This window comes from Sturnira hondurensis, unplaced genomic scaffold, assembly GCF_014824575.4.
Source record: "Sturnira hondurensis isolate 20B ecotype Veracruz unplaced genomic scaffold, ASM1482457v3 Scaffold0004136, whole genome shotgun sequence".
In the NCBI taxonomy this organism is placed as follows: domain Eukaryota; kingdom Metazoa; phylum Chordata; class Mammalia; order Chiroptera; family Phyllostomidae; genus Sturnira; species Sturnira hondurensis.
In genome coordinates this window covers 53808321-53822018 of record NW_028076767.1, presented here as the reverse complement: position 1 = coordinate 53822018, position 13698 = coordinate 53808321, and the positions used below count along the sequence as shown (strand labels likewise).

At 40.0% G+C, this 13698-nt stretch overlaps 1 protein-coding gene across 3 annotated transcripts in view; it reads right to left on the bottom strand.

The window, feature by feature from the left end:
- Positions 1-4693: 4693 nt before the first annotated feature.
- PLA2R1 (phospholipase A2 receptor 1) overlaps positions 4694-13698 on the bottom strand; it is a 107713-nt gene continuing 98708 nt past the window's right edge. Inside the window, exons 25-30 of one of the 3 annotated variants that reach the window (XM_037044607.1) lie at positions 13217-13385; positions 11306-11446; positions 10677-10793; positions 9382-9558; positions 6868-6900; positions 4694-6742 (exon numbers count right to left, since the gene is read on the bottom strand). In XM_037044607.1, coding sequence (XP_036900502.1) covers positions 6528-6742; positions 6868-6900; positions 9382-9558; positions 10677-10793; positions 11306-11446; positions 13217-13385 — 852 coding nt within the window. In that variant the 3' untranslated portion in view covers positions 4694-6527. The remainder of the gene's footprint in view (positions 6743-6867; positions 6901-9381; positions 9559-10676; positions 10794-11305; positions 11447-13216; positions 13386-13698) is intronic. The other 2 variants (XM_037044609.1, XM_037044608.1) reach the window with 2 other exon arrangements.

Genomic DNA, 13698 nt, shown 5'->3' with positions numbered 1-13698 from the left:
TAAACCAGGGGTTTGCAAACGTCTCCTGTAAAGGGTCAGATGGAGACATCACAGGCTTCGTGGGCCCTTCGGTGTGTGTCCCCACCACTCAGTTTGAGGAGAGGAATGCGGGTGGCCGCGCTCCAGTAACTTCATGTACGAACAACGAGCAGCAGGCTGGATTTGGCCCTGCTGATTCCTGCCCAAATCATTGTTTTGAGGCACAGAGGAGGAGGGGATAGAAATTCCAGCCACGAGTCATAACAATCACTGCAAAGTTCATTACAATACTGAGCATGGGAATTGTGATGGCTGCAACATTTTTTAGATATCCCCCAACTTTTCTTCCCTAAAAACAAAGAAGAAAGTGAGAGTTTTGTTTTTCCTTCTTTCTACCCTGCTTACCTTGAAGACTAAGCCAGAGGACTGTAGAGGTGAAGCAGGAGTAAAAGGATTAGGAACGCTGACACCACGGAGGGGTGGAATGAAAGAAGAGTGCGGCGGAAGGAGAGCAGAGGGGAGTGAACGTGGCCGACAGCAAGACATACACACGTTGCCCAACTGGTTCAGTGGTTGAGCCGTCAGGCAGACTGAGGAAAAGCGGGATTGTTCTTATTTCTCATTCAGGACAAGAGAGAAAGAACATCATAGAGCAGTGGTCCTCACACGTTTGCTTGCATACTTCCTAAAAGAGTTTTGAAAAGATGTATATCGCTTCACACATTTCTAAATTGACATCTGAAATTTGTTATAATTAAGACGCAATTTTCGTATTGTAAATAACGACTTTTCGTTTTTATTTCTATTGTTGGCGCTATTCTAGGTGTCCCCATTTCCTGCTCCCCGCCTTCCCTTTGCCCTCCTCTACCTAGCTCCTGCCCCCATTGCCCTGACCTTCATCACATTGTTGTCTGTGTCCATGGGCCATGCAGATATGTGCATATGTTCTTTCGATAGTCTCTTTCCATCCCCCGACCCCTGGTCCTCTGACGTGTCAGTCTGTTCTATATATCCATGCCGCTGGTTCTATTTTGTTCATCAGTTTACTTTGTTCATTAGATTCCATATAAAAATGAAATCACATGGTATTTGTCTTTCTCGGGCTGGCTTATTTCACTTATCGTGATGTTCTCCAGGTCCATTTATGCTGTTGCGAAGAGTTAGAGTTCCTTCTTTTCTACAGCCATGTAGAATTCTGCTGGGGAAATGTACCACATCTTTTTAATCTTCTCACCTACTATGGGCACCTGGGCTGTTTCCAGACCTTGGCTGTTGTAAATAATGCTGCGATGAACATAGGGATGCTTATGTTCTTTCTGACTGGTGTTTTGGGATTCTTAGAATCTATTCCCAGAAACGGGATTGCTGAGTCAAATGGCAGTTCTATTTTTAGTTTTCTGAGGAAATTCCATACTGTTTTCCACAGTGGCTGCACCAGTCTGCATTCCCTCGAGCAGTGCACTAGGGATCCCTTTTCGCCACATCCTCTCCAACACCCATTTGTTAATTTATTGATGGCAGCCATTCTGGCAGGAGTGGGGAAATAATGACTTTGGAAAATAAAAGTGTTGTCTCTCTTTTAATAGATCCAACAGAATCTAATTTCATATAGTAGGTTTAAACTTTACTATTTTGAAATGATTTTAGGTTTACAGAAAAGTTACCAATATGATGCAGAGAATTCTTATGCACCATTCACTCAGCTTCCTCTAATGGTACATTTCATATAACCAAAGAACGATCATCAAAACTAAGAGATTAATACTGGTATAATACTACTAACTGAACTATAAACTTTATTCTAATCCTAAATTTCCCATACTGTCCATTTTCTGTTTCAGCATTCAATCCAGGAGTCCACCTTGCATTTAGTTGTTGTGTCTGCTTATTCTCTTCCAATTTGTGACATTTCCTCAGTCTTTCATGACCTGACTAATTGAAATCATTGATTATTTTGTAGAATGTGCCCCAGTTTGGATTTGTCTGGCATTTTAAAACAAGATTACATGTTGTTGGGGAAGAAGTTGTGCTGGTCTTAGGGCATCCTACCAGGGGTGCATGATACGGATATGGCTGAGCACTGCATAGGTTGACCTTGATCTCTTGATTCAAGAGGCTTTTCAACTGTAAAGTTTGTACTTTCCCATTGTAATGAGTGACTATGTTGAGGGGGACACTTTAAGCCTACTCAGATTTCCTGTTTCTCTTCAAACATTCACATACTAATTTTAGCAGCTCCTGGTGGATCTTGCCTGCAATAGTTATTACTGTTGTGTTCACCTCATGGTTTTTGTTTCTCTCATTTCTTCTGCATTTATTACTTGAAATTTGTCTGCAAAGAAAAATTTGCTTTTTCCCAATTTATTTATTTATTTTTATCAATATGGACTTAGTAGATGCTTATTCTATGGGTTATAATCCAATACCAATGGTATGTGAGTGGAAGTGCCCTCTATGTGTTGCTTCAGGACCCAGGAACTTCAGAGTTCTGTGCTAGCACCAGCATCACTGAATACCCCATGTTCCAGGGGAAAGAACATGCAGCCTGGATCTATGAGATACTGCTTGTAAGTCAGTTGTGCCCCGAGAGCCAATGAAACCACAGCAGGCTTTGTACAGCCAAGAAATTAATTTCTGCATTTTGTTTTGAACCATCAACATTAGAGTATCTGTTCACTTCCACAACATACCCTAGTCTATCCTGATAGAGAAGCTTTGTTCATATAAATAAGGAGATGGGAATGAAAATTGAACTTAATTGGTAAGGCCAATCCTCATTGTCAAATCCAGGAGCCAAATAAGACAATGTTCAGGAAAAGTCTGATTTTTGATTTTCAATTCAATAAGTATGCTAATACTCAGCCTCACTCAGAAAGCTAAGAGAAAGAAGTCTAAGGGCTTTGCCATGAGCTTTTTACCAGGGTAAAGTTAAGACATCAGGTTCTTGTCGATGTCTATATTGTCCTCGCTTTCACCAGATCTTCTCTCCAGGGGCTGGATGAAACAGCGTCTTAAACAGAGTGGCCATGGCCCCTGCTGCTCCACTACACAACGCAATTAACTTAGAATATTACCCCAAATGGAATTTCTAACTCCTCACTTCACCCTGAGCAGAAAAATGTAGGAGCGCATTTTGAACACAGGAAAAGACATGAAGCTGTAAATCGGGCTGATAATTGCTTTATTAAAAAGCTTCACTGACATCATTACTTTGACTTTTTTTCTTTGTTTGGTGCCATGGAGGCTTTTCTCACAGTAGGAGGTCATAGTAAGATTTGGAGTGAAAGCCATGTCTTTTTTTTTTAAGGTAGAGACAAGCATTTGTACAAAGAGAGGTAGGAAATAAGAACCAGTACGACACCATGACCTCAGAGGTATGCTCATGCAAATTAATCCTTAAACCTATGAAGGTTAGAGATTCTGGAAACTGAGCTCCTTAAATGTACTCATGCCCCAGTGTCCCTCGGAAATCTTTATGCACCTTCAAGTTACGTGTCCTCAGTCTGAAGACTTTACTTGGAGAATGCATTTCAATAGTCCCTGGAAGCTACATAATGGGTCAAACATGGATGTCAAGTTACCTTATTCTGTAGACAGAAGTAGGAGACCCAATGGAGGACTCCAAGACTCTTGTAGATGGAGGCCTGACTATGGGGAAGAACTTGGACCTATGAATGACTGAGTAGAGCCAAGTCCTCCTACAGGCCCGTGTCAGTGTGGATGAGAAATAAACCTTTGCTGTGTTAAACCATTAAGATTTGGGGATTGTTTGCTACATCATTTAGCCTCCCCTGACTAACAGAGTAGCGGGTGGTGCTGGAAGGGTCTCATCACTGCAGGGGTGAAGGGGCTCGTGGCCAAGCATTGCAGTGTTCATGTAGGGAGGAATGGGAGTCACAGCCAATTCTCTGGGGAGCAGGTAGTGCCAAGGAGAATAGGGATGGGGCCAGATCAAAGAGACAAGCTTTGTACCAACTACAGGCTTCACAGCAGGTGCCAGCAGAATTCTCAGGAGTGGGGCCAGACAACTACCTTCAGTGGGCACCAGGTAATACACACCCAGTCAGTCATCACCTTCTTTCCCCAGTGCTGCCAGGACAGTAGGCACAGAGAGCTCTCGTATATCCAACCATCACTTTTAGAAAGGAAAGAAAACTCCAAGAGACTGAATGTTTATCTAAGGAGATCATCTAATCCATGCTTGATAGGGAATGGACCTTCAATAGAAGAAACATTTAAACTGCAAGACTGTTGGAATTGGAAGAGCCATTGGATTTGATGAGAAAATCCAAGACTTTCCATTACCCAGAGTCACAGAAACCAGTTAGCTGTTTCGGAGGGGAGCACATTAATTACGTATGAATGAGTTTGTAACCCTGTTGCTTTTTTCTTTTCATGCTGTAGCTATGAAGTCAAGTTCAGCTTAAAAATAGATATGAAAAAAATTTTTTTAAGTGTACATGTATGAATATGAGAGAATAGCTCAGTACTCTATTTCTGAAATCCCAGCAATGCGAAGCACTGCACAGTCTGTCCCTGGGGACAGAGCCTCTGAAGACGCCACTCAACACTTGACATCCAAGGACGGAGCACTGACAAGGGGCACGGTTTCTTCCCGCAAAACCACTTCACACATGACATACTTTGTCTAACTGTTATGTGTGACAATTCCACTTCAATATACCTTGACTGGAAGGAAAATTGATTAGCAGTATTTTTTTTTACCAAGTCCTCTGAAAAGAACAGAACTTTAATTTCAATTTCACATAACAGATTATTAAATTGGGCTTTTATACCATCTGGTTAGTTCAAGCCAATCACTTGTTTGAGTCATAAATATACAATTGTCACATGATATAATATCTTTTAAAAAATAAAGTCCCAAAACTCAACAAAATTAGTAGAAGTTGATCATTCCAGTATGTAAACCACACACACAGCGGTAGCAAAGAGCTGCTTTTGGAAGCTGTAGTAACTGTGTCAGGCCACGGGTACTTCATTCTGACTGTGTGCCCTTCAAATGGTATTTCCAATGATGATGCTTTTCCACCTGGAAATTCATTCATCCCTTCTCTCAGAGCTCCACCTTGTGACTAGTGGCCATCCGTTTTGAGGCAGCTGGTTAAGTGACAATTAAAATGCACACTCTGGGAAGGCCCTGGCATTCCTCTGGGTTTTCCTCTACCACAGGACCTTACTCAGTTTTCATAACCACCTGATATTTTCTACTCATGTATTTCTTTACTAGTTTGCTGTCAGTTTTTCTTCATCAGAAAAGAAGTGCCATGGAAACGGGGGCTCATGGACTTGCTTAACCCCATACCTCCAGGGTCTAGAATGGCACTTGGCTTCTCATAGGAACTCAAAAAACATTTATGTAATGAGTAAACACATCTTGCCTTTAAATATTGATGATGAAGTCATTTTTCTTTATAAGAAATTTACGAAGGAAGATAAAAACCTGTGATTTTAAATTTATGGACAATATCATGCTTTTACTCATTGTTTACTGACTGTACTTATTAGTCCAACACAAATGGAGATGTTTCTCCAGAACCATGCTTTACTAACTAGAACACTCCAAATAAACTCATTTAGATTGCCAAGGTATCTAGATTACTACTGGAGAGTAACTTACTGAGGACTTTCAACATGTTTTTAAGTCTGTTTCTAATGGGGCTGTAATTCAAATCTTCAATTTTTCCCCTTTAAATTCAAATTACATTTTATGTTTTTTGGTTATCAGGAGTGTTATATATTACTTTATACCTTTAGTTTTTAATGAAACCTATGAGTTTTAGTAAAAGATCTCAATAATTTTTAAGCTTATCCATAAGATATTTTTAACTGTCAAACTTAGTCATCAATTAGTAATTGAAGGTTTTGGGCCACGTTGTGTGGTTGCTTATAAAAGCATGCTGCTAACCTAGAATTTACTATTTGAAGAAAAGTAAATTTTCTTCAGCTTCAGTCTGAGAAGCCAGAACTAATAAAAATGAATGTCACCCTGAATATTAGTTTAGAGACCAGAACCTGTGACTTTTAACTAGACAAATCAGTATTTTTCAAAAACGGATTGAATTTAAAAAGATTGCTTTAAAAACAAGAAATCTCCCAAAAGCTTCTTTCTTCTCCTATCTTGTATAAGGATAGGGTTTTTAATTTTGTTTTACTTTGTCTCTTTTAATGGAATGAGTGTGAGTAAATGTCTAAATAGCTTAGTTTTAAAATTCCCAAAACATTTTGCAAAAACTATTATTCACATTGGCTTGAGAGTTTTCAATGGGGAGTTTCTCTTAACAGTTCTTATTTTCTGATTAAATTGTGTAAATTCCCCTTTTTAAGAATAGATCACAGGTGAGGCAATTAATAAATCAACAAGCATCTGATTTGGTTACAATTCAAAACCAGTGATCATTATAAGAATAATTCAAATAATGACACGATTTACACTAAAATGGCATTTGATCTGTAAGGAAACAGCCAGAGGTGGCTTCCCTTGAGGTCCTTCCTTGTCCCCGTGGCTCTGGCACTCTCTGCCTTCATTACTATTGCTCATTCTTCTCAAGATCAGAAATGAGAATGTTTTCTTCCAAATGCACTGCACTGAAGTTGGTTGCCGGGTAGTAAGGGCTCCGAAACTCTACAAGCCTCCTGAAGACACCAGTGCGGCGCCTGTAAATGCAGAAGGAGAGCACGGAGGCGGCCAGAATTGCGATCAGCGTCAGTGCTACTGTGAGTGGGACAATGCCGTGGCTTGGTCCTAACAGAAGATGAAAAAAGGAAAACTTCAGTGACAATGAAGTACTATAGACACTGTGACATAGTTACTTTCTATTTTACGATTTCTAAGAAAAATCAGAATGTTCTCTATTATTCCAAACGTACCTTTTTCTAGATGTTCCTTTACTACGTGCATACCTAAAATCGAGTACAAAAAAAGTGAGATGAAGTTTTTCTTTTCATTTAGCAAAATGATGTCATTATTTATAGCAAGGCTCAGCAAACCATGGCCCATGGGTTAAATGTGTGCTTAAGCTTTTTTGTTTCTTATTTATAAAACATTATAAATAATGTTTTACTGGAACTCGGCCACACTCTTCCCTTTATGCCCTGTGTACAGCTGCTTTCATGCTACAATGGCAGCATGGTAGAGACCACAGGGCCCCAGAGTCTCAGATATTTATATCTGGCCCCTTGCAGCAGAAGTTCGCTCACCCCTGATTTACTGTAATCATTACCACTGCTTACAAACACACACATTGCCTTTATTCCTGTTTTTAAGCCAGAGAATTCCCATCTAGTCTATGCACGGTGCTGCAGTAGAAACGTGAATAAAGCATGCTCCCCGCCTGCAGGAAACTCAGTTTTGGTGGCACCTGCCACAGGGTTTGTCTGGCAGTGATACACTCCCCACCTCCATGCAGGGACTTGAACATCAACATCTTGTCACACTTGGGCTTTCAAGAGTCTCAAGAAATGAATAATAGCTCCTCCATCCAAAAAGTTAAAGGATTTTCTACTGTAAAAATGTATCACAAGTAGACTCTCAAAATTTGAACTCCACTATTTTTGAGATCTAGATAAAGATGTAGAGGCCCTGGCTGGTGTAGCTCAGTGGATTGAGCATGGGCCTGCGAACCAGAGGATCGCGGTTCGATTCCCAGTCAGGGCACATGCCTGGGTTGCAGACTGGTTCCCTGCAGGCCAACTCCCAGCAGGGGATGCACGAAAGGCAACCATACATTGATGTTTCTCTCCATACATTGATGTTTCTCTCCTTCTCCTTCCCCTCTAAAGATAAATAAGTAAATAAAATCTTTAAAAAAAAAAAGATGCAGAGAGTGACCCAGAAAAAGACTAGTGAAGGATTTGTGAGTAGAGGAAGTGCCTTGGTGCATCGCTGATGCCCATTCACTCTTACAGACTTACAAGAAACATCATCGTTACCAACAGCAAAATGCTGTGTTTAAACAGGCCTTGCCCGTGCAATTTAAAAATAATATTGTATAATTTTGCATAATACAATGGAAACCTATTGGTGTGTGTGTGTGTGTGTGTGTGTGTGTGAAGATACTTTAAGAAGGAGTGTTCAAAGAAGGAGTATTTCAGAATGGAGGCAGTGAGAAGGTGTAGAAGGATCCCATAGTCAGAAAATTGGGACTGTCATCCCTGGTGTAGCCTCGGTTTGGACAGCACTTTTCTCATCTGTAAAATGAAAATACTCTGTCTGCCCTTCTGTCCCTGTAAGCTGTTGTGAAGGATGAAAGATATAGGCTGTGCATCACAGGAAGCTTTTGAATTCCTGCACAAACATGAGGTGTTTCTGATTTGCTCTTGGTACTTAAATGCTGCCGGTCACTTGGATGTGTTATTTATCACACAGAGTTGATAATCTCACTGTTTGGGTTTCAAACGTTAGTGCCCACACCTACCAGTTTTTTCCTTCTTCATTACCAGTCTGCCATCTGTCTCCAAAGCCTGATGGTTCTCTTTTCCCTTTTCTGCTCTCCCTTTTTGTTCCTAAGTGCCTCTCCTTACATTTGGGTGAATGTGACTCCCCTGCAGGTGCCCACAGAGCACCTACGGGTCCCTGTCTCCTTCACACAAAGTTCAGCTCTTCCTGGGTCCTACATTATTGTTCAATATAATTCCATCACCGCCTAACATGAGCTCTTCGCTCCAATCTCAGCTCATTCTCAGTTGCTGCCTTTAGTCATTTGCCCAATATGCCTTCCTCCCTCTATTCTTTCCTTTCAGGATTCCAAGGCCTCATCTCTGTGAAGTCTTCTCCAGCTGTCTTTATAACACTGGCACCTAGAAACTGTTGTGATTATTCTAACTACTTTTCCACTGTTGATGTTCCTTATTAATGCCCTAGCTAAGAAATCTCTGCTATTGTTTGCAACAGACTAGAATTTTCTGACTAGAAATCTGACTAGATTTCTAAAATTATTCTTTTACCACTAAAAACTAAGTATGTAGCTTAAGATAAAGTTAAAATACGTCTTTTACAATATATTAGAGCTTGCGACAGAGGATCACATGTATTTTTCCACAAAGGACAACTAAAGCCTGGGTTGTATTTCTTTAAGACAAGCCTTACAATTCTGAGTAGCAGTTGTCAGAATGAGGGCTGTTAGTTTGGACTTCTAGCTCTATTTACTTGAGGGAAACTGCTTTTCTACTTCTGAGGTTAATAGCTAGGGTGGCACGGGAAAGTCATAGCCTTTGAGTTGAAATGTTCTATGACTTATCTGATATAGAATAAGAGGATAATATTAGAAGCTATCTGAATACTTCCTGAGTTCTTGGATTTTAAACGCTTTAAGTACTAATGAGGTGGGTCAACATTAGTCAGGGTGGAATCAAAATGAAGAATCACGCTCAGATTTTACCCACCAGCCTTCATTTTGCATATAAATCCTTTTTTTTCTTGACACGGAGATAACCGCCACACTCCTGTGGGGATCCACAGGGCAACGCACAGATGGGGTTTGGTGGGGTCCATCTCAGGCTTCCGAATGCCCCAGGTTGATCGGTCTGTGGGCGTCCCATCAGACCACTTTATGGTTTTATCTGTGGGGAAATTGCCAACTTATAAATTACGTGCATGGTTAGCAAACCTACTAAGACTGGAATGAACCATAAAAAGCAGGCCCTACATTTAATGAGACTCACTCCTTGTCTGATGCTTTTAACTCAGTAAGTGCAGTTATGAACTGAACACCCAAAGGTAGGTATGAGTAACACTGCCTTGTGAGGAATTCTCCATTTTCATTTAGTTCTAAATTTGGTTCTTAGGAAACATCCTACTGTTTCTTAATGTAGCTTTGGGTTTTGCAATCATTCTTATCATTGTAAGTGATTTAAATTATTGAACGAACCAAACTAATCAACATAAAGAAAAAAAACCTTTGAAGTCTTAACATCCATATCATTGCAAAATGGCTCATTTTCTGAAAGAATTTCAGTGAGTTTCTGTAAACAGCAAGCCAGGGGTGTGCCAATGGGTGGGGCCATGGGAGAGTCCACCCACGTGTAGGCCATATCGAGGTCTAGTGTCTGAAAAGGATTTAAAACCAACACTAACACCAACTAAAATTCAGTCAGCTTTTTGTTATCACCATGTAGTAGAAATTCTAAGCAGCATCAGTGATTAAAATGGCCTCCTTGGCAGGGCAGACACACCCTGTCCTTTGGTGCCCCACTGTAACAGGCTGTCCGTACCAGTTCAAATATTTTTCCTTACCAATATTTTCAATAACCATCATTTAAATAAAGGAAAGAATACCATGTTCTCAATTTGAATATGATCTCTGGCTTTTATGAGAAACAAATAAGTGTAATTGCATAATTTCACACTGAGCCGTTTCCTCAACTCCATTGTACTTTTTAAACATTCAGGAACCTGGGATATTTTCGAGTGACCATGGTTTTGGTGTCTATGACCCAGTCTGTGAACCTGAAGTTCCAGTCCAGCATCTTAATGTAGATAAACTTGTTTGTTTTTATTTGGGGTATTCTGGGATTATTCACAGGAAAAGTGGGCATAGAGGGTTAGCATTGTTGTCTCTGGAAGAAATGGCTTTAAGACTCATGCTATTTGTTCACAGCAGCTGCATGTTGTCTGGTATCAGCCTTGACTGCTGTGTGCTTATTTCTGCCCTCTCCGATTCTCCACACGGAGCACTTACTGTCGCCATCAAACCCAGCGTTCAACCAAACCGTCTGCGCAGAAGAAGCGAACACGACCAGCTCTTCCAGGAGAAATGACTTCTCAGCCTCGTCCTGGATTGTTAAAAGATTAGATCCTATAAAAGAGACAAATGGCAAAGGAAGAAGTATTTGTGTTTACAGGTCAATAAAACTTCAAAAATGTCTCTTATACCATCCATAATGTGCAAAGCTCAGGCTTAGAAAAATGAAAATTTCCATTGTATGTAAGTGATTTTTGATTAAAAGTGTTAAAGCAAAATCACATTTATTGATATAATGAAGAGATATGAGTACTTCAGAAGTGAAAAGGAGTGAAAGCATAGAATATTAATTTTAGGAAACATTAAAAATTTATAATTCATACACATTCAAAAGGAACATTTTGTGGGGGGAAGTGCAGAATTCCGAGACACCCTTTTAGATTTTAAAGTTTTATACCAGACATTAAGTTTCATATATTAGCCATCCCACAAATAAGCAAATTCAATTGTATTTTTTTCAATTTTTTGTTGCTGCTAAAATCACTACATAATCAGACAAATATTACATTGTTTACTAAATTATCAAGGAGCACACTGAAAGCATTTTATCATTACAATAGAATTACCTTCCTTTTTGCAAAATTCATGAGCAGCCTTGAAACTCATACTGTCTAGGACTGTAGAAAAACTGTAACAATTACTTTTGAATTTTATCCAGGGAATAGATGTTTCTGAGCACAATTCCAGGTGTCCAAATGGTCTTGTTTCTATAAACAAAAATCAGTTATGATTTCATGTGGTGTTTATCTCATGTGAGATAAATATTGCATTACATTATATGAAAGACCAAGACAAACATAGGTAATAAGATTTTCATGATAATACCCTGAACAGTAGGTATTACATTGAATATAAATGATTATATAACTAGGACTGGTTTATAGCATTTCTGGAAGAAATAATCTTTACCCACACATAACAGGGCATACAAATGCATATCTTCATAGGCTTAGTTTGGGTGCTGCCTGGGTGAGGGTGGCTGACTTTCATGTTTACATTTAGTATCATATTGAGGGATGTGATTCATACAAATATTAGCAGCTGAATGAAGCTGGCCAAAGGCAATTTCAAGTGTACAAAATGTGTTACATGCAGTGCTGAACATCACAGTTTTAGCAAACTCTTACTTTCAAATCAACCTATTAGAGAAAATAATGCCTTCAATAACACATCGCATAACATAGCATAGCATAGCATAATATAACATAACATAACATGGCATAACATAACATGACACAGGGAAACTGGGGTGGACTTTGCTTCAGGGGGCATGTGTGAGAATCAGACACATCCATGCTGAGATCCGGGGTGTGTGGCTGTGGGTGCGATACCTATCTCCCTACAATTTGGTTCTTTATTCACAAAAGAGAGCTAACAACAACATCTTACAGCTTGCGAAGTTTAATAAGCTAGTGCCTCATGCTTCTTAAGCATGCAACATATATGTAGTGTTGAAAGGGATGGCTAACTTTTATGATGTTTTAGAAGAAGAATTGGCTTTTCTAATATATATAGCTATCATTTATATTTTCATCCTGAATTATTTTGATCTGAAGTTACCTAATGTGCATGGCATTTGACTTAGAATATCCAGAATGTAAGAGATAAATGAGCTTTACTAAATGAGAGATGCAAAAAGGAACCAACCAGTGTGAAGGAGCTCTACGTACCCCACAGCATCATGGGAACAGGACCTGTCCCTGGTGGGACAGGACAACTGCCACATCAGAGAGCAAAGAAACCAGGCTTCTATTTCTGGGGCTGTCGATGGACAACTGTGAAATCTTCAAGGAGCTATTTAATGCTCTGAATTTATCTCATCTTTAAAATAAAGTTTACCTGACCTAACAGGTGAACTTTAAGTGTAATGAGATGTTACTATCATTTTCACATTTGAATACATATGTGATATAGATATAAACATTATTACCATTATTATTATTATGACTCTAGAATCCTATTCAACCTTGACTTAAACACAAAGCCCCAGTCTAGCATTCAAGGTCGTCCATACACCCACGTATTCTAGCCTGATTTCCTAGCTCTGCTTTAACAATAACGCGGGATGCAGGAAAATCTCAACACCAGCTTTGTCTACCCATGTCCCGTCCTTCCTTCCTTTCATGTCTTTGCCCAACATTTTCTGCTAAGAATGCTTCTCCACGTCCCTTCATTACCCTATTTATATACTTCAAGAACAATCTCCACAGTCAAGTCCTTCAAGAAGTCTTTCTACATATTCCTTCAAGTTGATATGACGTGGTTTTTTTCTTGCTAATCCCCACAACACTTGCTCATACTGTTTGGTAGCCCCGCCTAGTGTAATAGTTATTCATCTGTGTATTGCCTACCAGACCAGAGGCTTCTTGAGGGCAGATACTCCTCACTACTCTTCCTCATGGCTCCTGCTTAGCTCAGCGCCTCCCATACAGCAGGCGCCCGGCGCATATTTTGGAGTTGAATGTGATCGAACCTACCAGTAGGTACGTGACAAATGGCCCCTTGCAGAAATGACTCACAGGCTGTGCTACTCCAGCGCCCATTGGTGTCAGCAAAGACACAGTCACCCTGCACGGAGGACTCATCATCTTTCCAAAAGGTGAAGGAAGATTTGGTGCCATCTGACCAGGCAAAATTGAGACCATTCTGTGGAGGGACATGGAACCATCAGTTCCTTGACAGAACCGCTGGTGGCATCACTCAGTGCTATCTGCACATCTCCCACTTACACACAAATTTGTATTTCCACTCCTTGGACTCCCATTTCAGGGGGTCTGGGACAGCTTGTAAACACAGCCTGATAAAAAGGAGTATCCGTCGCAGGAGATATCCTCTTTAGTTTGGGGGAATCCTTGGCTCCCTGCCACCAGAATTTGCCAGCAAGCAATCAGAGTAAAGTTGAATCAATACCTTGTTCCTTATACCAAAATAAATTTCAGATCAAAGATTCAAACATAAA